The 25,113-nt window shown below is 43.6% G+C and overlaps 1 protein-coding gene across 1 annotated transcript in view; it reads left to right on the top strand.

Annotated features, from left to right (window-relative positions):
- Positions 1 to 24,031, top strand: part of Tnfsf13b (TNF superfamily member 13b) — a 28,881-nt gene extending 4,850 nt beyond the window's left edge. The window contains exons 3-6 of the mRNA XM_015999822.3: positions 9,049 to 9,105; positions 17,873 to 17,985; positions 18,091 to 18,241; positions 21,571 to 24,031. Coding sequence (XP_015855308.3) covers positions 9,049 to 9,105; positions 17,873 to 17,985; positions 18,091 to 18,241; positions 21,571 to 21,683 — 434 coding nt within the window. The 3' untranslated portion in view covers positions 21,684 to 24,031. The remainder of the gene's footprint in view (positions 1 to 9,048; positions 9,106 to 17,872; positions 17,986 to 18,090; positions 18,242 to 21,570) is intronic.
- Positions 24,032 to 25,113: the final 1,082 nt, after the last annotated feature.

Here is a 25,113-nt window from a genome sequence, read left to right as displayed (position 1 = left end):
GAAATGTGGGGAAATCCAGGATTAAAAAATTGCCAAATAGTTTGCCCTCATCGACAATTCATTTTTTATCCCTTAAATGTGTTTGGATATAGTCTTAATTTAAAAAAAATATATGATTTGAAAATATTACATAATCCAGTTTCCTTATACATGGCATCACATTGGCCTGGGCTTTGAGCCCTCACCAGCTATGATTTTATTCATTCCACAATGCAAATAAAAGCATCTTTAGAGCCTACAGAAGATGAATTCTTTCAAATAACTTGCTGCCAAACAAAACACTTGGTCAACAGGGCCTGTTGCATGGGGCTGTCTCCCCAGCTCTTCTGGAGCCAAGGAAGGAGGATCACAAATTCCAGGCTTGCTGGGGCTACAGAGTGAGTTCAGTCCCAGCCTGCAGCAGTTTAGTGAACCTGGCCTCAAATCAAGGAAAAACAGAGGACAGAGGAGGTAGCTCAGTGGTACAGCTTCCTCCTGGCATGCACAGCACCCCAGGTTCAATCCCTGGTATACAGGTATCTGTTTTAGATTCTAGAAAGACAAAATTCTTTAAAAAGTAATTGTGTTGATCATTTTGTGGATGCCCTTTAACAAACCTGCTTTAACGGTAGAAGGAAGGCAGTGGAAAGATGAACAGTGCAGAGACATGAGCCAGCATGCAAGAACCACAGGGTCCAAAGACCAAAAGAATGCAAGGACCACTGTGGTTCAAGATTCACAGCCGCATCTCCAAACAGATATTGGATAACTTGGGCCAATCTACTTCATTTTTATACAGACTTCTCAGTTTGGAACTGGTTTTGAATTGTGTAGGTTCGCAAAGATCCTTCAGAGACTTGGGGAATACCTCTACCCAGCTTCTCGTAATTATGTGGCAGCAGGCCACAGGAAGAAACCCAGGCTAATACTCATCCAGGGACTCAACAGCCGATGCGACTTGGGAGTTCAGGGTCCATCCAGAATGCTGTACTGCATTTAATAACCTTAAAATTTAGAAATTTGAGGGATAACACACACAAACTTAACACCTAATGTTTCCTTATCCAAGAAAAGCCTCACCTAACATGAGGATTTTCTTGGATAAAGGTTTTAGCTATTAAAAATAAAAATGCCAATACTCCTTTTGAGTGGCCTTTCTTGATCTCCATAATCCAATTCAAGGAAAGGAAAATTGTGATGTCTGCCAAGTTGGGAATGTCCAGTGTCGGCTGAGCCTTCCTGGCACAGCTGTGACCTACAGGCCTCACCATGGGTGAGGAGGATGCAGTGTAGCACTTCGCCTCTTAGGTGGTCTTGAGCCTCCTACCAGGCAAGGGCAGGCTCCTTCCTAGAACAGCTGGCTGCTGCGAGGTGATCTTTGACCCAGTCTTCTCTTCAGTGGTTTTTTTTTTTCCCTCCTCTCCTCTGCTTCAATGGTAAGGCTCCTTCATCCCCCGCTATGTGGGTATGTGTTGCAAGAGCTGGAATCTGTTCAATTTCCAAAAATGTCTTTAAAAATTGAAAATACTGAGCTGATAACCAAAACTCTGAACCCTGTTCGGGTTGAGCTTGAAGTTTTGGGAAATAAGAGGTAGGAAGCCAAGGCGGTCAGCTCGGCCAAGTGCAGCATTGAGTCTGTTCTCCAGAGTCATGCATCATGGGGAAGTATACAGAGAAAATGAACGGATCATACATGTAATTTGTTATTATAATGCTGGAAAATGGTCAGTATGGTGAAAGAGTCGGTAAGACAGCTTTCTGAGTTATCGGAACTCTGCAGGATGCTGAGGCAGGCTCCCTACCTCTTCTTGAACAATCAATATCTCTTCACGGTTTTAGCTTTTGTACTCTTCAGATGCGAATAATTGCTTTCAAAATGATCTCATAATTTCAAACGATGTGTTGTTTGTATTCATAACTCTAGATGGCTGACATGTGGGTCAGTCGTGACAGTCAAATTGACGAGACCTGGCATCACCTGAGGAGAGAGACCTTTGAGGAGTTATCTAGGTCGGGTCGGCCCATGGGAATCTCTATGGGAGAGTGTCCTGGCTGTCAGGAACACCCAGTCCACTCTGAGCGGCGCCATCCCCTGGGCAGGAGGCCCTGAACTGTGGGAGAATGGAGCAAGCTCACACCATGAGCAAGCGGTCCAGGCCGTGTGTGTCCCCTCTCTGCTCTTGACTGTGGGTGTGTGCAGTTGCTTGGGTTCCCACCTGGATTTCCTCCAAATGATGGCATGTGACACGGGACAGTAAGCCGAATCAGCTCTCTGCTCCCCGGCATCGCTCTTTGTCAGGGTATTGGTCACAGCGACAACAGCGCCCCCACGGGCAGCTGGTGACATTGTCTCTATGTTTAGTTGCTGTTTTTCTAGGTCAGCTCCTGCTTCCAAGAGCTCCTTTGGGCAGGTCCGAGTTCATCCCAGTGGTGGTGTCTTCCGAAGGACACAGCTGTTTCTAATGAGCTCAGTTCCTGTCCAAACAGGTGGATAACCAATTGTGTGTATGCCACTGTTTAGTCACTCTAGAGTAAAGAGAAGAACCCACATGGCAGAGTGTGTTCCCCATGAAACTCTGCAAGGAACTTTTCGCTCATTAGGCAAAAACATGGTTTTCATTTGAAATTAAGAACTAATGTATATTAACTAAAGTGACAGATTTCATTACAATGGCTTCATACAGTATATAATATACTTCAACCCAATGCATACCTTCCCCTGTCCCCCCTTACCATCATTTCTGTGTTGTGTAACAGTTTCCTCTGAGATTGGAACATTCCATCCTGCAGAAGCTACTTAAACAGGAAGGTAAACATTCCAAATAACTTCAGGAAGTCCCTGGGACAGACCAAATTCAGTAAACAGCTCCCTGCTAGAGTAAGCAACCAAAACTCAGAGTCCCTCTCAGACAGAAGGAAGCTGAGCTGCAAAGAAGACGCTCAGGCAAGGGCAGCTGCCTGGAAGAGGTTTGGACCAACTGAGTCACTTGGAAAAGACACTCTAACATGCTGAGCTGCCTGCAGACTGTGCAGCGTGCTCCAGGTTCCCAGCTTTGTGAGCTGGCACCCATGCTGGGGTAGGCTTGGGGGATGCAGCTGTCTGTGAGTCATTTCTGCTCCTCTATGTGACCCCAATAAAAAGCCTGGTTCACCAAGTTGGACTTCGATGGAATTCATACTTTGGTCTGTCACGAGTTCTCTGTCTGGGGTGAGTAGGCATGTGTGCTGCGTGTCCCCAGGAAAAGTCTTGTCACACAGCACTATGTGGGGTCTTTCCTCTTTCCAAATAATCCCCCCTTTTGTGTTACATGTGTTTGTGTGACTCTGTGTTAAAATGTCATAGATGTGTGTTGTATATATCATGCCACATCAAAAGTGTGAGCAAACACTCAGCCGTAACTTCCTGATTCTGTCATATTTCACTTAATGATCTATGGCCCATCCATTTTCCTGAAAATGACATAATCTGTCTTATGCCTGAATAAAACTTTATTGTATACACATACCACATTTTTTAATGTTCATTTTTGGATGGACACGTAGGGTGAATTCCACAGCTAGCTGTTATGAACAGCTGTACAATAAGCAGGAATGTATAGACTTCTGTGTAGCATGCTGCACTAGATTTCTTTGTATTATTATTTGTAATATTCCCAGGAGAGCTAACACATTTTAGATGGTCAAGGGAAGCCCAGAGTCAGTTGGAAGAACTGAACAAAGTTAGCCCAGAGTTTAAAATAATAAATTAGCAATCAAATGACTTCCTTATGCTTACTACAAAGCACCTGTAAATTTCAATATAATTTGATTTTGATAAAACCACAGAATATATGTTAAGTAAGGATAGAACTATGGTCTGTTGGTTATATGTTCTGCTTTTTTCAATTACAGAAGCTGTTTGAGCTCCACAATTGACAGTGTGCTGTGATTCTGTCTCATACCATGTGATGTCTGTCTCCTTGGCAATAACAAAAATAACAGGACTAGTTAGTTATTTGAGGAATCAGTAATTATTTTCAAATATAGACTTTTACTTCACAAACAGGAATAGACAGCTTCTGTAATTGTCCCGACCACGGACAAGAATAGTTCTGCTGGGTTTGAGGATTGTATAGATTTGTAAAAATGCACTCAATATTCCAGGTTATAGGGATGAGAAAGAAATAAGACGCAGAAAAATTTTCTGAGCTGTTCATGTTTATAGGCATGGAAACACACACACCCTCCATCTTGTAAACACTGAGTTATGTGGGTGCTCATCGGTGTTTTTTTTTTTTTCAAGTCTGGCTTTCCTCTGTGCTTCATGTGATTGCCAAAGCCGTTGTCAGGACACACTGTGGAAAATTTGTTATAGGAGTAAAGCTCTACATGTGACCTTTTTTATGTGAACCAGTCATAACCATCCACAATTACATTACTTGCTTTGTGTTTATTAGACTTAGCTTTGCTGTAGTGATATGCAGCCAACCAGATTCAGCTGGAAGGGGTTTGATTCTAACGCAGAAAGCAGTGGCACACTGTAGCGGCTTCCTTCTTGTTTCAAATTCTCTCGACTAAGAAGTATAAGGATGTTATATGGCAAGGTTTTAAACATGGAGACAAGCTTTCCACACGAATAACATTTAAGAGTCTTGAGTTGGAGAGTGTTGGCGTTCCTTCCACAATACTAAGTGATGGCATTGTGTTCATCCCTTGGGAATTTCATTTTGTAAACTACTTTCTTCACTAATGAGATCTTTTTCTTTTTAGACATATTATGAGTAAAGATCCTTGAGATCTATAATGTGACCATTGTCAGATCAGTCATCATGGTTTTATATATCATTATGGCATGATTTCTAGATGTATACAGTGAGAAATATCTTGTGGGCTCAGAAAGGCTTTAGTGAGTAATAGTTTCAGCTTAGCTGAGAAGGAACCTATGTTAAACATCTTACGTAATTTCAGTTGTGTGAAAGGGAAAGGTAGTTTTTAAATCCATGAAATAGTAAACACTATCAATGAATTTTACAGTTGTTATCAATATCTGTTTCTTTCGCTAGACTGTGTATCTTTAAAATGCTAGATACCTACACTATTGGGAAACACTACAGTTGTCTGAGTTTGGTTCACTGTGCAGCAAGTCTTTTGTTGAACAACTATAGATATTATAAAATAAGAGCTGTATAGAAGGATTCTCATAAAAGTATTGGAAAAAATTTAATGATAGATTTCAAATTTCTTAAAAGAGAAAAATATATTCAAAAATATATTCAAAAGTCCAAAGACTTTCTCTAGACCAAGCGCCTCTGACGAAGCACCGCACTTGGGTGAATGAAGCTGAGAGGCTCTCACGGAACCTACTTTGTTCTCCAAGGAGCAGTTGTTGAAATAATTTTTTCTTCAAATGATATTTTCTTCCAAAAGGGTTAGATTTTTCATGTAACGTGATAATTTTTTTCAATTGTGTAGGCTTTAGCTGAGTTTTATTTAGTTTGGCTAGAATTAAATGATGATATTTGCCTATCAGTTTGGTGGTAAGTTTCAACAGATAGGCTTGGTAGGACACAGATATCAGGGTTGTGGCAGTGTCCTGCTTCAAGAAACGGTCAGGGAAGAAGAATTGCAGTAGGAAGTTCATGCATCTGGCCTTTATTAGCTTCAGTTGGGATGACATGCTCTTCCAGTGTCTTTCTAGCATGTTCTGAGGAGGTATCTGACTGGATTCTATGAAGATCAACAGTGTTCACACTCCTGACAGTGGTACTCTGTAGATGCTCTGTACAGGGTGTAAATGCTAAGATTTCATCAGCATTGCTTCATTTAATTGTCATGCGTGAATGAGCGCGCACACACACACACACACACACACACACACACACACACACACACACCACAACAGCAATGGAAAGACTAGAAATCTGGCCATTTGCCTTTGCCTTTGTGTAACACCCTCCCTTTCCCAGCGTGAGGTAAGAGTGAAAGCTGTGCACACTCACTTGGCACATGTGCCGCCAGGTAACCAGCTGTGGCCCCTTGTGCACAGTGCCTCCCTGAGAACACCTTCTGGGAAAGCTAGGAACAATCTCCACAGTTCTGTATAACTTGCCGGGGTTCTCTGTAGTTTGGGCTCAAGGGCAGTAGACACTGCTCTTCCTGTCTTCCCTTCTTCCCACCTACTCAACCGGCCTTCAAGCTTCTCCATCTTTCCAGTGAAGAGCTGCGCCACTGCAGTGAACCTGGTTAATCCCATTTTCACCCTAGTTCAGGCCTGATGGCTTCATCTCAAGGACAGGAAGAAGACTAAAACAAACAATTCTCTGCAGCAATTCAAGTGTGTGGATGCTACTTTCCAAGCCTCGGTGCCTTCCAGCAGGTTTGCTGTCTGCTATAATCAGAGTCATCCAAGAACATAAAAAAGACATTGGAAACGGGTGGTGCTGGCCTTTCATCTGCACTCGGGAGACAGAAACAAAAGGATCTCTGTAAGTTCTGTAGTTCTGGACTACAGAGTGAGTTACAGGACAGCCAAGGCTACCCAGAGAAACCCTGTCTTGAAAAAAAAAAGTTACAAAGCTTCATGGTTATAAAAAAAATTGTAGTTTTTAATGTTATATTTCCACCTTTAAATGCCAAGGGAGGGTTTCTTTTCTTTTCTTTCTTTTTTTCTTTCGAGACAGGGTTTCTCTGTGTAGCTTTGGCGCCTTTCCTGGAACTCACTCTGTAGCCCAGGCTATCCTTGAACTCACAGAGATCCGCCTACCTCTGCCTCCCGAGTGCTGGGCTTAAAGACATGTGCCACCACCGCCCGACAAGGATTTCTTAATGTACTTTTTTATATAATTGCACTTAGTTCATTGTTGTTTCAAGTTTCAAATGTAAGAACATTTTCAATTCAACACTGAGAGGTAGCAAGCATTCCATACCATGACCAGTTCTTAATGTGACCAGAGTGTTCATCAAGAAGATGGGAATCAAGTATTGCTTCACTCGGACTAAAGACCTCATATATAGTGAAACTCTAAGCTATCTCTTAAAAATCAGACATATACAGTGGAGTTTTATTCAGCCATAAAGTGCAAAATTATGTCATATGCAGGAAATTGACAGAAATGGAGATCATCATGCTGAGAAAAATAAGCCAGACCCCCTCAAAGATGAATGTCATATTTTCTCTTATATGTGGAACCTGGAATTTAAACACACACACATACAGACAAGCATATGCACGTAAGTAGAAGGGAGACTAATAGAGAAGAGGAGATTGGCTCATAAGGGGACAGGAGAGGGGAATGAGGAGTGAATGTTGTCAGAGTATATATATATATATTGAAAAACTTTATGGAAGTCATCACTTTGTACAATGAATGTATATGGATTAAAAGCTTTATCATTAGGTTTTTTTTAGAAGGGGGTCTCACTATGCAGCCTTGACTAGCCTACAATGCATAGAGATCACCCTGCCTCTGCCTCCTGATACTTTTTATTTTTATTTTTTAAATTCATGCTTTGATTTAGGAATTGCGCTTGCACGGGCATTTACTGCTTCCTTCTCGGTTTGTTTTGTTTTGTTTTGTTTTGTTTTGTTTACACGTCAGCAGAAAGGCCCTGCACTTGTCTGGCTCCGTTTTCATTATCTCACAGCTGTCCTTTGTTCCTTGCACACGTGTGGTTGGACCTGGTGATTCCAGGAGGTCTCACCGATGTGTGCGCAGCCTCACAGAACTCTTACATCGTATTTTAAGGTGGTTTTTAATTTTTCTCTTCCATCCAAAATATTCTGTCAAAAAAACTTGACTTTGGCTGTAGAGGGAAATAGACAGAATTTAAACTCTGGCCCCATCCCTGGCATCCTGGAGGCCCTGAACAAGCAGTCTACACTCTCTGAGGCCAACCTTCCAGTACCCGAGTTTTAGAGTTCTTGTCGGTATCGAAGGACGGAAAGCACAGCCAGCCTTAGGCTGCTGTTTACTGCTTCAACCTCTTGGGAGATTCCGACGGGTGTTTTCATTTCCAGTCACGGCGAAAGTCATATTTTTGGTAGCTAGTCTTTATTTAATGTTAGATTTTTTAATGAAAGTTATCTTAGCAGTCCTTATAAACCTAACTTTACAAGTGTACGGAAGATGTAAAAAACAAAGAACGGGCACCAGGTCCTCATCATGTATGTGATGGCATCCGGTTTCGTGTTTCAGGGACTTGTGAGTGTGCGAACAAGTGAGTCTCTGACTCTTCTTGTGCCTTCGCTTGGTCTCTTTTCCTTCTGTTGGTTTGTCCTGTACAATTTCAATTAGATAGTTTCTGTTTTATCCTATTATATTTTATTTTGTTATATTTTTTTAAAAATGAATGAATGAAAAAAAAACAAAAAAAAACCTAGCCACCAAGGCAAAGGGTAACAACTGAGCTGTCATTTGTTCCTGTTGGGAGAGGGAAGACCAGTTTTCTACAATGGAGTGACATGCGGTTCATCAACCACTCCAGGGCAGGCCTCAAGTTCAGGAGCAGTAGGCCAACATGTAATGGACTCCACAGTTTTTTGTGTGTTCTTTTATGTGGTTAAAGGTTTTGTTTGCTTATTTGTTTTTGTTGTTGTTTTCTGTTTGGATGTTGTTGTTTTTGTTTTTGAGGGATTCTGTTGTTGTATTGGGTTTGTGTATGTTTTGCCTTTTTGAGAAAGAAATTAAAGTTCGGTGGGTAGGAAGGGACAGAAGATCTGGAAGGAGTTGGAGGAGGAGAAGAATATGATCAAAAATAATTAAATTTAGAAATTGTTTTAAATAATAAAAATATAATAAGAAGAAAACACCAAAATGAATACATCTGCCTTAGAAATATTTCAAAAGAACTCTGAATGTTACAGACGGCTGCTCCCTGGGTTCCCCAAACACAGAAGGCTCTCCTTGGGTGTCAGGAACTCGGGGTGTTTAGATTCCAGCAAGTGGGCAGATCTCACAAAGACACTTGAAGGCGCCGCTCTGCACACAGGGAGACACTGTCGGTGCTTCTGGGGAGGCAGGCTTGTGTCCTCTGTCTCCTGCGTTGCCTTGTTCCTGCCAATAACTAAAACGCTGTGTTTTTGCTTTTCAGTCACTCAAGACTGTCTGCAGCTGATTGCGGACAGTGACACACCGACGATCCGAAAAGGTAATGCTCGGCCCCGCTCTGTATCTGCTTAGGACTCAGTCCAGTGTGGCTTGTGCTTGTAAGTTTCCAGCCTAACTTAGTGTTTCAACTACAGCTCCCATGAGCCACCCTCCAGACTTCCTATCACAGGAGCCTTTTCAAAATGACTACGGAAGGAGCACACAGACTAGTGTAATAACACAGTAAACACACGGCCTCAGGGACACTAATATTACATTTTAGATAATCAGAGCAAATTGAGTTTTGCTTTTATTGTTCGGGGAAGTGTTGGCTGGAGATCTGAGATGGGAACAAGGCTGCCATGTCCCCAGAGCTGTAATTTTTATCCCTTTTTAATGTCCAGCGAGTACTTGATGATGGATTATTTACTCTTAAGAGTGGAATGCTTTCAATTTGATTTTTGCTTCCTTGAAATTTTGATAATTTTAATTTTAGGAAGAAAAAAAATGTATTTTCTCTAATAGTGGCCAAACACAAGAATCCACTTTTCACCCCATTTCCCAAATGGCACCACCCACAATTTTGAGCCAGAGGAAGGTCTGTGACGCAGGGCTCTGTTGATAAACGCCTTGGAGGCAGCTTGCTGCTCCTTCCAGTATTTGGGGGACACACAAGGCTCTTTATCACATCACTGAACCTGATGCCCTGCTCCAGCAAAACCTTTTCTCTCCCTAGTTTAGTCCGGTTTCTCGTGGTCATGTGAGCAGGCCACTCTTGCCTGCAGCAGCGCCCTAAAAAGTCAAATATTTGGGGAACATGGATATGTTGCAGCTTTTGAGAAGGCAAGATAATCAGGGGGCAAAAGTGTTCAAGAAAGGAATGCTGTGTCTGGCCTGCATGTTTTATCTGCTGTTAACTTGTCATTAGGGCGTGAAGAGATCAATCTGCAGTGACTTTCACACGTGTGTGTCACTGTGCTTTGCTATCCCCCCCACTGCCTTCCCCACCCTCCCAGTCCTGCTTGATCAGCCCCCCCCTCAGTCTTCTTGCCTTGTTTGCCTCTACTGGTTCTCTCCCTTCCTAAAGACCTCCTCCTCCTTTGTAGTCCCATACATTCGACATGCATGCACACACACATGCAAGTGAACATGTGCACACACCACACACACACACACACACACACACATATGCACACATGACTGCACATACATGCCACACATGCACACCAGAATCATGCCATATTTGTCTTTATGGTCTGTCTTTTACTTAATACAATGACCTCCAGTCCCACCCATTTTCCTGTGAATGTAATACTTTCATCCCTCCTACAGGTGAAGAAAATCTCATTCTCTGCACCACACCATTCACTCATCTGTTGAGTAATTCATTTTACATACACTGACTAAGAACATACAATGACTGAGTCCCTGAGAATATTGGAATGTCTGTACTGAAGGAAATAAACGTGTGTTTTATTTTGATGATGTTTTACTACTAATGAGGAGAAAAGAAAAAAGAGGAAACCCCCACAAATTAATAGGTAAAGAATGTAAGAGGACAACTTGGAAGTAGGAGGAGAGAGCCAGCTAGGGCTTGGGGATTTCTGAGTCCTTGGCCCACAGGTGGAGTTTGAGACCACACTTGATGACCAGGAAAGGAGAAAGAAATCAGGGCAGATGAGTGCAGGTTGGCCTCTGTGGTGAGTCTTGGGGTTATTGTGCGTTTATATTTCTCTACTTAATCTTAATAGTGTTAAATGCCAAACAAATACAAGACCATCTGAGAAGCTGTGATTGTTTATAGCTTTCTGTTTCATGTTTGTAGAATTTAGAAATCATCCACCCATTCCCTAAGACTAGAACTCAAGCCAGAAGAGCTTCAGAACTAAAGACAGCATTTGAAACAATGCTTGGGAAAGATTTGCTGTACACATTTGTCAAAGGGAAAAAAAAAACCCAAAATCCACATGAAACACTGCACTTTTTGTGCATTTATGCCATGGACACGGCTATGCAGGCCTGGGCTACTGCCAGAACTTCCTGGCCTTTTGCCTGCATGGGCTGATCTTGGCTGGCCATCTGAGAACAGGAACAAACACATGAGAACAGTATCTAACTGTGGCATGCGCTGGCATTTTAGTGAGGAGTCAGGCAGACCCACGTGAAGAAAGTTTGCATGCCACAAACAACTGCCCCTTGCAAGGGGCAAGCGAGTCTTTCCCAAACAGATAACATATTTTTACCTCATTGCTTAGTGTATCATCTGGGGTCTTCTTAGGTGAAGTCTCGTTCATGCTGGAGAGCCCAAAGAAAGGGATGATTTGCATTCGATATGCTCACCGTCAGTGATGACTATGTTCTGCTGATCTAAAACACCTCAAAAGGAATTCACATTTATTCTTAGTCCAAGTATGAGTGATGGTGGACCAGGAGCACAGATCCAAGCTGCCCTGAAAAAAACGTTCCAATAGCTACAGAGCAGAAGAATGTCACAGGTCAAAGCATTTTTCAAATGCATCAGTGCAAGTATCAGATGGTGGCAAAGAGGGGAGAATTGTCTGTTGATAACTGACTTTTGGGTTGGTGCAAAGAGTCATATGTTAACACATTCTACAGGTTTTTCCTGAGAGCTACAAGGCTGTGGTTTAAACACAGGAGTGGGGGATGAGTGAATAGAAGGGGACTAACCAAAATATGGTTTATTTATTGTTGTTGCTTTCCTGTGAAGGACCTCATCATAGTGCTGATTTACATTTCCCTTTTGAGTTATGATCTTAAGCGTCACTCCAAATTCTTACCGAATATTTGAGTATCCTTTTTTGGGAAAATGTCTATTCAAAACCTTGACTACTGTACACTTTTTAATTGAGTTATTTTTCTTTTTTCAGTTGAGATATGAAACTATATTGTAGATGACAAACCCTGACAAAAGTGTTTGATTTGCAAATATTTTCCCTTACTTTGAGGATTGCCTAGTTTTTATTCTTTTGTTTTATGGAGACAGTGCCTACTCATGAAGTCTGAGATGGCTCCTGAGTGCTAGGATTATAGCCATTGTGTTACCACGTTGGTCAGAAGTATTCAATTTGATGAAATCCAGTTCCTTTATTGATTTTTCTTCTGTTTCTCATGCTTTGGGTGTTAATGTTGATGAATATGTCAACAAACTCAGCAGCACAGTTGACATCTTTGCTTTCTCCTAATGATCACATATTTTTATATTCAAGTCATGTGTATCTGCACTGAAGTCACTGGGTTATTTTTATCAGTTTTGTGTATGTTGTGGACAGTGGCACAGCACCACCCATAATACGTAGATATTCAGTTATTCTAACACCCTTTGTTGGAGAGGATCGCACAGGCTTGGACACTTGTAAAAGATCCAGATGGGACTAGAATCGAGGCTTTATTTTGCACTCAATATTCTGTTGTTTAACAGGCCTACATTTATGACAGAACACAGCCGTATTTTGCCTACTGTAGCTTCTTGTAAATTTTAAAGTTTTGAGAGTTAACTCTTCGATATTGTGTGTCATTTTAAAGACTGTTTCGGAGACTCAACTATCCTTGTCAATAATAAATGAACATCAGGTTGTCTTTTCCACTAAGAGAGAGAGAAAAAAAAAAACCTTGTGTTTGTACAGAAGCTGTACTGACTCTCTAGGTAGCATCAAGTAATATTGCCATGGTAATGACACCCAAGTTAGACTCCGTGGACATGAGGCATCTTCTTAGTTATGTCTCTAACTATGTCTCCTGTGTTTAGCAATATTTTATAACTTTTATCATATATACAGTAGTATATTGAGTGAATTTATTTTTAGGCATTTTATTTATTTGAATTTGGTATTAGTTTAAGTAGATATAGTAAATTACCATAGACTGGATTGTTTAAAAAGTGAATTGTTTTCTCCCAATATTGAGGGCTAGAAAAGACCAAAGCTAGTTGCCAGGAGGCCAGGAGATCTGTTAAACATATATCTGTGTTTCACGGTGCTTGTCTTCTTTCTTTCTTTCTTTCTTTCTTTCTTTCTTTCTTTCTTTCTTTCTTTCTTTCTTTCTTTCTTTCTTTCTTTCTTTCTCTTTCCCTTCCTTCCTTCCTTCCTTCCTTCCTTCCTTCCTTCCTTCCTTCCTTCCTTCCTTCCTTCCTTCCTTCCTTCCTTCCTTCCTTTCTTTCTTATTTCTTCTCTCATACATTATATCCCAATTGAAGTTTCCCCTCCCTCCACTCCTCCCAGTCCCCCACCACCATCACCTCCCTTCTCCCCAGATCCACTCCTCCTTCATTTCCCTTTTTTTTTTTGTTTAAGATTTATTTATTTATTATGTATATAGTGTTCTGCCGCCCAGAAGAGGGCACCAGATCTCATTACAGATGGTTGTGAGCCACCATGTGGTTTCTGGGAATTGAACTCAGGACCTTTGGAAGGACAAGCAGTGCTCTTAACTTCTGAGCCATCTCTCCAGCCCCCTCCATTTCCCTTTTATTGTGACCTTGCACAATGGATAATAGAGCCAAGAGTAACTCACACCAGTACCACTCATGAGGACTGAACCTTTGTGACCTTAAAAACTCCTGAAGTCTCTGCCTCCCTCCCAACAGCTTCACCGGGACATAGGACATATGGACATATGGACATATGAACATAGGACATAGGATATATGGGTCTGGGGAAGACATGAACTCAGTGCATAACAGATGATGTTAAAGATGGAACTGTATTCTTCAATTCCACCTTTTCCCTTCTTGGTTGAAATGAAAGTGACTTTGGGGAGCTGACTCTGTGTGATGCAACTTAGTTAAATTAATTTATTAGCTCTGCTGGGTTTGATAGCTGTTCTATAGATCACTGTTTTGTGTGACTATAAATGGTTCTACTTTACTCCTTCCAATTGGATGCCTTTTCTTCTATTCCTTCGTCTCCTAGCTGCTTGAGCTAGCCCAGTGCAGTGTTGGGCAGCAGTAATAAGAGTCCTGCCCATGATCTTAGCATCTTGCCAAGGAGTGTTGCACTTACCCTCATGATTAATGTTTGATATGGAGTTCATTGTGGTTTCTGGCTTTGGTACCAGGGTGATTCTGGTTTCACATCATGAGTTAGTAGCTATTCTTTTTTTTTTAGAAGAATTTGAGGAAGTTATTGGAAGTGTCTCTTTGTTTATATGTCACCATCCTGGTTCCCTTCAGTTGCATAAACATGTTTAATAGTTCCGTGTCTGGCCTTTTCCAGGCATGGTTTCGGTTAAGGTCTATTCTCTCCTGTGGTTGGTTCATTATTTCCTTATATATTTGTATGTCTTTTGACCTATTCTTGAAAATTAGGCAGTTTGGAAATCATAATGTGTTGATTCTGGAAACAAGGTGCCCCACCCACCCCAGAGTTTTCTGTGGTTTATTGTGATATTGTCAGAATAGTCGTTTAGTTGTTCAGTCGCTTTTCACCCATCTATCCATTCATCCAACCATCTACCCATCGACTCATCTACCCATCTATCCATCCATCAACCTATCCAACCATCTATCCATCCACCAACCCACCTAACCATCCATGCATCCATCTACCCATTCACCCACCCACCCATCCACCCACCCATCCAACCATCCACCCATCTACCCACCCACTCATCCACCCATCCATCAATCTACCCATCTACCTATTACCCATCCATCATCCTATCTAACCATCTACCCATCCACCAACACACCCATCTACCCATCCACCTCCCCCACCTATCCACTCATCCACCCACCACCCACCCATCCACCCTTCTACCCATCCAACCATCTACCATCCATCAATCCACCCAGCCACCCAGCCACCAATCTGCCCACTCATTCATCCACCCATCTACCCATCTACCCACCCATTCATCCATCTACCCACCCATCCATCCACCCACCCATTCATTCATCCATCCATCCATGTATCCATCTATCTATACATCTATACACACACACCATATTGGTGAAGTCTGTTCTGCTCTTTTTGCGGTCAGCCTGGCAAATGCTTCCCTTTCTGTAGTCCTAGTCTTCATAGTTATTTATCATAAACACTGGAAGCCTGAAGTAAAATGAGGCCATTCCCCCTGATCCTTACAAACTGGCTTTGAGCTTAAGCATCCCTCTCACCCTAACCAATTGGCCTTTACCATCCTCTCCTGCTGGCTCAGAGACCAAAGATCAGCAAGAGGTGAGGGATGATTAGCTTCAATCGTCACCTTGGCACACCTAGAACCCCTTGGGAAGAGAGTCTCAGTGAGGTGTTGTCTACATGATGTGGAAAGACACAGCTCCATGTGGGCAGCGTCATTCCCTTGACAAGGGGTTTTGAACTAATAAGAATGAAGCAATTTAAACATCCAATCAGGGAAGCAAAAACCATGCATGCAATACTGTTCTCTTTTCTTGAGTGTGGATATAATGGACTAGTTGCTTCAAGTTGCTGCCGTTCTGACTTTCCTACAGTGGTGGGCTATAACCTGGAATTTATTTTATTTTATTTTATTTTTGTTTTTTTCTAGACAGGGTTTTTCTGTGTTGTTTTTGTGCCCAGGCTGGCCTCAAACTCACAGAGATCCGCCTGTCTCTGCCTCCCGAGTGCTGGGATTAAAGGCGTGCGCCACCACCGCCCGGTTTAACCCGGAATTTTAAATAATCCAAGAAAGTAACCAACTTCAACATAGTCAGCTTTTGTTTGTTTGTGTATTTGTTTGAGGCAGGGTCTCTCTATGTAGCCCCGACTATCCTGGAACTTGCTATGGTAGACCAGACTGGCCTTGAACTCTCAATGTGAGAACTAAGAGGTGTACACCACCATGCCCATCTGGTAACAATCTTTACATTATTTCTTCCTCAGGTTCTTCAGTACTCGGTGTTTTAAAACACTTTGGGTACTTTTATTAAAGAAAATAAAAACTGATTCATTACAGACTTTTCACTAGGATTATGTCGCATACGAAGAGAAAAGAAGGCTGCCTTTACTATTTGCAACGGATGTGACCTCTGTTTCTTTGAGTCTGTTATCTTGATGATCATGGAGGGATTTTTCCTTGAAATTGTCTCTTGAGAAGAAAAGTGTGGTGGTCAGTCCTGCGCCACCTCAGGGGCACACCACTCTTGGAAGCACACGCAATGGAGGTGACTCCAGGGAGTGAATGCATACAAGAGAGACAGGCTGAAGAGAAAGAGGACCATGATGCTTCTGTACCTGTCTGCTCCTCTCCGGCACCACCACCTCCCTCCCCACCCTCCCCAGCTGCCCCAGCATCTTCTTCCCCCAGCCGCCCCAGCATCTTCCCCCAGCCCCATCTGTCTATGGCAATGCCTACTTGAGGAGCCGACTTAATGATTTTCACTCACTATGACCTCAATTCACAGTGGCATCTGCCTTGTTTTATTTCTGATGTCTTTTAACGCCTTTAATTAGTGCAGCCATTGTAGAGAAAAATGTGGAGTATGAGTTAGCAAACCCACTTCTGGGTTTATAGATAAAACTAAATCAATCTGCTAAGGAGATGCCGGTTCTCCCGAGTTCGTTGCAGTACCTGTCACAGCAGCCAAGAAATCAACTGGCTGTCCATCAACAGAGGAATGGGTGATGGGGATGTGGGGCATGAAGCAATGGGTACTGTGTGGCTGTAGAAAAGAAGGGGGTACCCTGTCCTTTGCCACAGTGTGGATGAACCTGTGAGACAGATGCAGTGATATAGAGGTGAATACAGTGTCTCTTTGGGACTCGTTTGATTGGCCTTTGACAGCTCCCCCTTCATTTTTTGCTGACAGAGGTGATGGTTAAGGCTGAATCACTGTTTCCCATTGTACCTGAATGTCCTGGCATGTTTAGACTCACACCACGGCATTGCTTACTATTCTGTCCTCACTGTGCCATGGCCCCGATCTTCTGCCAGTGGCTCCCCTTCCTTTAATTTATAGCTCTTCTCATCGTCTAGCTTTGAGGTTCAGCCTAATGCTGGTGTGTGCACAATGCAGCTGTGCACACTCCTGCATGAGTACCCTTTTCCTAGGAAATGTGTGCTCACACTCTCTTCCTGGGTGTGAGATCTAGGAAGCACCCTGCTCCATCCTGGCCCAGTGGCTTGGTCCCCTTGTCTTCTGCTCTGTCTGCCCTTCCTGTCTACCCTCGGTACAGCTCTGAGCACACCGTCTCTGTGTCGCTCTGGAGAGGAGGAGGAGGAGATTCCATGGCACTGAACAGAACTCCCTTCAGCGTTCATGTCCTCCTCTTGGTCCACTGGTTCTGAGCACTTCCCACCGCAGGGTCCGTCTCAGTCGCTGTCTGTACTTCCTGGTTGTGTTCTGCTGCCAGCTTGGGGTAGACTTAGTTCCTCTAGACACATTGCTAACTAAGTTCTTCACCCGATCGCTCAGGAGGTAGAAGAAGACACTCTCCGTGTGAAGTTCCAGGAAAGTTCATTCTTTCTTTCAGCCCTCCCCGCCCAAACCAACCTTTATAAGGAAATAGCCAATATACAAAACAAGGAAAGAAAACCCAGGCATTCCTGTGGAGCGAGGTCTGTGAGGTGTCTCCATCTGAGGCCGCCCATGCTAAAATATGTAACGGCGGCTAGCCCAGTGGAGAACAGTCCCTTTTCTTCTAATTCTTCTTCTTCTTCTTCTTCTTCTTCTTCTTCTTCTTCTTCTTCTTCTTCTTCTTCTTCTTCTTCTTCTTCTTCTTCTTCTCCTTCTCCTTCTCCTTCTTCTTCTTTTCCATTTTTTAGAATATATGATGTGCTATTTCAAATTTAGTAAGAAGGGAAAACCGCTTCTTCTCGGCTGACTCCCTCACGAGTACTTCTCTCTCCTGCAGGATCTTACACATTTGTTCCGTGGCTTCTCAGCTTTAAAAGAGGAAGCGCCCTGGAGGAAAAAGAGAACAAAATAGTGGTGAAGCAAACGGGTTACTTCTTCATCTACAGCCAGGTAGTGTCAGCGCTCCCCCCCTACACCCCACCACCACCCTCCACCCTCCTGGCCCAGTGCTTCCACGGTCTCGCACACCTGACGACACCCTGGCTTGTTTCTCAGGTTCTGTACACAGATACCATCTTTGCCATGGGACATCTCATCCAGCGGAAGAAAGTGCACGTCTTTGGGGACGAGCTGAGCCTGGTGACCCTGTTCCGATGTATTCAGAATATGCCGAGAACGCTGCCCAACAACTCCTGCTACTCGGCTGGTATGTAGCTCGCCTCAGACGCACTTAGCAGAATAACGTAGACTGTGTGCTAGGGAATTGGATCCCCCGAAAGTGGTGCTTTGTGATCTTCATGGAAAGACCTTCCGCTGTGGACTGTGCTGTTTATTTTGACGTAGTTGGTGTCCATTGAGAAAACCGATATCATTACTAACGGTCAAAACATTTTTTTATAAAAATTGGGGCTGAAGAGACAGCTCAGCAGAGAAGAACACTTGCTACTTTTCCATAGGCTTGATTCCCAGCACCCACGTGGCAGCTCACAACTGCCTGGAACTCCAGTCCTAGGGGACCTGACACCCTCTTCTGGTCTCCTTGGGCATTGTACATGCATAGTGCACATATGTTCACACAGGAAAAAATACCAGTACAACATGAAAATAATTAAATGAGATAAATGAGTTTTAAAAAATTAAGAACAAGTGTCACAGAGTTTGACATTGGAACAATTCTTATTTTTCTTCTCCTCTGTGACGAAGTCACGCATGGACATAATGACTGTTAGTCCTTACCGCTGTTACACTTCTGTGGTTTCCCTTCTTCTTCTGAACAAGCCCCCTCCTGCTTTCCCGTCTTTTCCTGTGTTAGCTCCACGGAGCTTAATTGTGGTGACTTCGAGAGCATGGGAGGGAGGTTATTTGCTGGAGCCTGGGCAGCAACTTTTTAGTAGTTAAAGCCCTGAAGAAAATGGCACTCCTTCCCCAGAAGCCATTAACTGTCAGTAGTCTCTCAGAGGGAGGTGTGGCTTCACGAGCCCCTCCCTCTTCCCCCGAAGCAAAGCCGAGGGTCTCGGTCTTGTTCCGGTCTTGTGCAGGTAACCACAGCTGCAGAGAGTTCATGAGGGGAGGGTTCTAAGGCAGCTTTCCTTCCATCCTTTTTAAATCAGCGACAGGAACGATGCCTCCTCACTGTCAGATATAAAAACCTGAGGACCCTCTGGGCTTTCCTTTTCCGTTCAGTCCTCTGGCTGCTTCACCATGGGCCACCCCGGCTTCCGTACTCCTGTAACCTCATCTCAGGGAGAATCCGAGCCACGGAGGTGACACAACCGCCCCTAAGTGCCTCAGTCTCAAGCTCCGGCATGCCCGGCCCCACAGTGTGGGCGTGTGGCGGAGCAACGACCCCAGTCAGTCCCTCCTGCAAGGAAGGGGCATATTGTAGCATGGCGGGGTTCGTTCTCATGGTTAAACAGGTGGCCTTGTGCCCATGGCTTGTTGTGAACTCAAAACTGCAGCAGCAGCAGCAGCTTTGCCTTGAGCTCAGGGACACAGAGGCACGGGCGAAGGCAGACTATAGTCCCAGCCTGTCCACACCGGAACTGCCAACATTTTCCTCTCGTTGTTTCAAATTAATCAGCTCTTGCCCCTTACATACTTGTATCCCTCTCTGCTGCTCTTGACATATCTATTCAGAACCCAAAGAATGTCTTCAGTCTCAGACGGTTACAGCCAACAGCAATGTGAAACCCAGGATTGTGAAATACCTCTGAAGTATTTCAAAGGCCTTTACAAACACACGCCCAATAAATCAGCTGAATGCAGAAGAGAACACAACCCCATCACACAGGCCATGCCACCCTAGCCCCTAATGACTTCAGTGGCCAGGAGGAAGTCTGTCATGTTGGAAGTCCCTCATTTTCATAAAGGAGTCTGCCTCTGTACCCAGTGCTGACCAGCATTTTGATATTGCAAAATATTTATCAATGGAAAACCCTCCACTCTGTTGCTGACATTTGCTATAGAATGCCTCAGCCAATAACTCCCCAAAGACTCCAAATCACTTGGCTTCCTCACAGTTCCTTCTTGTGGGTGGATTCTGACAGACTCCCCGGGTCCCTTACTTTTCAAAGGCTAACTCCTTTGATGGTGAAGATGTCTCAGTATCAGTAGGTCAGCGCTAGACATGGAAACCAGCTCCAAGAAGTCTCAGGCTTACTACTTTAATTTTGAGTTTGTGTTTTGATCCTACGCTAACCCGCCCAACCTCAAGTGGTGAGCTTGAGACACCCAGCATGGTACCGAGGAACGTTTGTATGTACTAAGATGAACCATGGCTTTGTTGGTGAGTTGAATAGGCTTCTCATAGGGAAAACTGTCACAGCTGATTTCTACAGCCTGGAGGAACTAAAGTAGTATTACACCAGGCTCAGTATCCAGGGCAGCCATAAATCCTTGCATCACACATGCTCTGATCTCTTTTCACACTTTTTTTCTTTAATTCATAAGGTAACTAATCCATTAATGCTTTGCCAGTTTCAAAACACACAGGCATCATGCACAGCATGTCCATGGAGCACTGTCTGTCTGTGTCAGGTACCTGACGAACAGAATGTGGTTCCCGAGCAGTGTTTTACACTTCCAGGTCACAGAATACATTGTTATAAATTAGGCACCAACCGATATGTCTAACATTTTAAGGAGTTTACTACTTTGTTTCTTTTGATGATAAAGAGAACCATGGGCTGTGAGGAGAAACCCCAAGTACAGAAGGCTATGAGGAGAAACTGGAAAGAGACCGAAGTGGAAGCCTGGACTCAGAGGAAAACTGTGAAACAGTATAGATTGATATTAAATAAGGCTTTTATTTTTAGATACTTATTTACTTTTGGCTTTTTGAGACAGAGTCTTACTCTGTAGCCTGGGCTGAATTTTTTAATTCAGTGTGCGGCGGCAGGTTTAAACTTCTAATCAGGAGTTGCTGAAACACCTCAGTGAGTAAAGGCACTCGCCATGTGAGCACGGACACCCAAGGTTGACCCCAGAACCTGTGTAAAGGTGGGGAGGGAAAACCAACTCCCCACGCTGTGACATGTGACATGTGTCCATATGTATCATGCATTCTCACTTGATAATAACTAGTACAAATTAATAAAAAGGGGCTACCATAATGCTGGGCTTCTCTCAAGCTACAAAAGGGTATATATATTTTATATTTTTAATATTAGATATTAAATATAATATATAATATATTAAATATAATGTTATAGTTTTAATATTAGCAAACGTTTCTTTTAGTAGCAAAATTAAGCAGCACACACCCCGTGATGATATGATAGTCTCTCAAAGAACAAGGTTTGCTCCACCTGACACTGACATTTGCCGCCGGAATCCCCGTCTACGCACCATGGACACACATCTGGAATCTGTTGTTTCTCCTCTTGAGGTCCTCATTTTATTTAATTTAAAAGCCAACAGAGTCATGACCAATTGAGAGGTCCGCTGTTGTGAGTGAGTGTGAACACTTGTGTTGACATTGTGTGATAGCTTTCTTTAACGTGCCCTAACTGAAAACTCTTGGCACCCCCGCCCCAGGCATCGCCAGACTGGAAGAAGGAGACGAGATTCAGCTGGCCATCCCTCGAGAGAACGCGCAGATTTCCCGGGACGGAGACGGCACCTTCTTCGGGGCCCTGAAACTGCTGTGACCCACTCGCTGGATCGTGTGGCCCCTACGCTCCTCTCCTCCGTGCCTCCGAGGGGAACGTGAACAACTGGGAATACCAAAAGAGGGGGACGCCACCACCAGACCTTTGCTTGTGAGCTGTTTATTTTGGTTCACCGAATCTGGTCCAACCCAGGAAATTTGACAGACAACCACAATCAAAGTCTGTCGTGTGAATGATGAGAAATGGAGCCCGCATTCTTAAAGCCAGGACCCGGGAGGCAGGCTGTGCTCCGCAGTCAAAGCCAACGTGCACCATGCCCTCGGGTCTCCTCCGGATACACACGGTTCAGAAGGCCAGGAGACTTCCTCAGTGGTGGGCTTTCGCAATTCGCGGTGAGAAGAGGGTCCGTATCTGTGGGTCACTGAAACATTCGTGCAAAGTCTCAGGATTTATCTTCTCTTTTCACATTAAATAGACTCTTCTCTTTTCCAGTTAACACTAGGGAAAGTTTTGTTTGTTTTTGTTTTAATCTAGGAGTCTTGAACTAGTCATAGACGAAAATACTTAATAGAAGTTCAGTTTTTGTCAGTTTAAAATAAACTTAATTTAAAATGGGTAAGCATCCAATAATTAGAAAAGACCCGACTATTGGAGTTTTCTTGGTTCAGGTCAAATGTGCAATTGTTTCTGACATCAAAGTCTTTTTCGTGGGAGGAAAGGATTCCCTCATTTCGGATCACATGTGTATTTTGTAATAACTTCCAGTTGCTTTATACGATGTTACTGCAGGCACATCTGACGTGTGCACAGAAACCACTAATTCGAAACGGTAGTCGCACTCACACAAACCCCACTTTGAGCATCTGTAGCAGGGGAATACATTTCGTTCCTGTCCAGTTCCGCCGCCTGCTGCCGGGGCTGCAGGTCAGGCAGTTCAGCCCCGCAGGAAGCGCCCGCCTTATTTGCTCTACAGTAGTTGAGGTTCAAGCAGAGGTCATAGCATCTGGTGTCAACGCAAGGCACATACATGCTCCCTTGATGACCACGAGGACACTGCTGCCCATGCATATTCCACGGCGTCTGTTTCCTGTGCATCATGTCTTCTGTGTTACTAGCTGACTCCACTAGATGCTTTCCTCCATTCAAGAGGAAATGGAGGAAGAGACATTTCCCCGTTTACCTTACAGTAATGTAAAGATGGCACTGTCACAACACAGGAAAGCAGTCGTTTAAATCTGTGTCACGAATCTCATGTTGTTCAGCTCTCTGTTTTCTGTGCCTTTTGCTTTGGGGTTCAAGTGAGATGGACTTGGAAGTTTATTTTGTTTCATAAGGCAATAATTAAGAGGCAGCAGTGGTAGGTAGGGAAGAGCATTGACCCGGAGGAATGGCTAGGGAATTCCAGAGCACCACTGCTAAGGTCGGCTGCCAGAGAAAACCACTGTGCCTTCTGCCCTGGAGCCCGAGTGAGCCCGTCTGCCAACACCCACCTTTGATGCTTGTCTGTTCAACTGTAACTTTGAGAAAATCAGGTGAGAGCATCCTGGGCCCTGTAAAATAACATCCAGGGCAGTAATTGTAAAGTGTGGATCGTTTACACATCTCCAAGGGATCTTCTCATGTCAACATATCACCATTATTTCTGAGAGAATACAGTTCAGCAAAAATACTGGGTTTCAATAGGGGTGTTTTAGGGAAACTCCCAAGCCTGGTGTATGTGAGTCATAAGACACCCACTTTGAGTTTTCTCTGTAACCTGCACACTGATTTCCATAGTCTCTAGACTAGTTTACATCCTATCAGTGGTGAGTTCCCCTGACCACCAAGACTTGTTTTCATTCATCTTTTTTGACTGGGGTGAAATGGGACCTCACTGTGATTTTTATTTGTATTTCCCTGGTGGCCAGTAATGTTGAACGCTGTTTCATATGTTTATTGGCTATGCCTGCTTCATCATTTGGGAACCTCCTGCCCATTTCATTAGTCCATTTATTGATTTGATTCTTTGGCTTATTAGTACTTATCCATTTATTTGTGTTTGAGTTCTTATATTGTATTCTGAGGCTGGGGCCTCTAGCTGCTAGGGATCTTGATACCTGAGTTCTTATATATTCTAGATAACAAACCTCTCTCAGATATATGACTAGCAATTTTTCCCCTATTCTGTAGACTGTTTATTCACTGGATATGTTGGTTTCATTGCTGTGAAGAAGTCTTTTAACTTCAGAAAATCCCAGTTTTTAGCTGATGGGCCATTTCCTAAGAAACTGAATTCATGTTCAAAAAGTGCTTGCCTGTGTTGATATTTTGAGCTGTTTCTCCCAATTTTCCTCTATCAGCTTGAATTTTAGGTCTCAATGTAATAAAGGCAGTACATGACAAACCTACAGCTAACATCATGCTAAATGAAAAAAAACAAAAACCAAAGCTCAAACACTTCCACAAAACTCAAGCAAAGAACATATGTCCACTTTATCCACACCTACCTAATATTGTACTTGAACTCTTAACCAGAGCAGTGAGAAAGAAGTGAATTTTCAGGTTTTATGTTAGCGAGCTATCTAAAAGTGAAATTTGTGGGAATTTGAAGAAGTTTTGAGGTTTGGGCGTAAGCTGTTCCCACTCAGGCTCATGTGCTGAATACCTGTTTCTCAGCTGGTCATGCTATTTGGGGAATTTGTGAGACCCTCAAGGTGGAGTTTCATTGTAGGAAGTGGGTCACTGGGGCTGGTCCTACACCGATTCCAGCCTGAATCTCCTCTTTGCTGAGATCTGAGGCTCTGAAGCCACACTCTAGCTGCCATGAACTCTGCCATACCTCTGTGGTGGACTGTTCCCTCCAGAACACTAGCCCAAATGTGTCCTTTCTCCTCCTCCTTCTTCTTTAGTCAAGAATTCAGACATAGATATCAGAAAAGTAAGCCATCTTGGGTGGGGGGGAGATATTGCCTTTGGGCACCTTCAGTCACCTTGGGTGAGGAAGGGGTGGGGAAGGAGGGGATGGTGGGAGACGAGGAAGGGGAGAGGCAAAGAAATCTCTTCGTTCCAAAAGATCTCTCCATCTTCATGGAAGCACAAATACCAGAGAATTGTCACCCACGATTAGGCTCACCTGAGGGCTCCCCTTCTTGTGATTGGCCAGATGTGGCAAGGACTTCGGTGTGTAGGTCAAGGGTTGCTTGGCATTTAATCTAATGGAAGAGAAAGAGAAGCAGGATTTTGGCATCGAATGACAGCCACAAGAAAAGAACACATGAGCTGGAGGAGGAAAAGACGTCCAGGCACAGGGTCTTCTGGGGACTAGGGACTGTCCACATGGGACCACCCTGTGGAGTAGGACCAGGACAAGGAATGTGGACAGGCCTGCAATGCCTCAGCTCACCCCGACATGCCCTTCCCCAGTCTTGCCTCCAGATTAGAGGAATCCCCCCAAGTCTTCCTGAGGACTCTCCCTGGAGAGGGAGTGTGT

Source organism: Peromyscus maniculatus, chromosome 17, assembly GCF_049852395.1.
Source record: "Peromyscus maniculatus bairdii isolate BWxNUB_F1_BW_parent chromosome 17, HU_Pman_BW_mat_3.1, whole genome shotgun sequence".
In the NCBI taxonomy this organism is placed as follows: Eukaryota; Metazoa; Chordata; class Mammalia; order Rodentia; family Cricetidae; genus Peromyscus; species Peromyscus maniculatus.
Note: the sequence above shows the minus strand (reverse complement) of the source record. Positions and strands in the feature narration are given on the sequence as shown.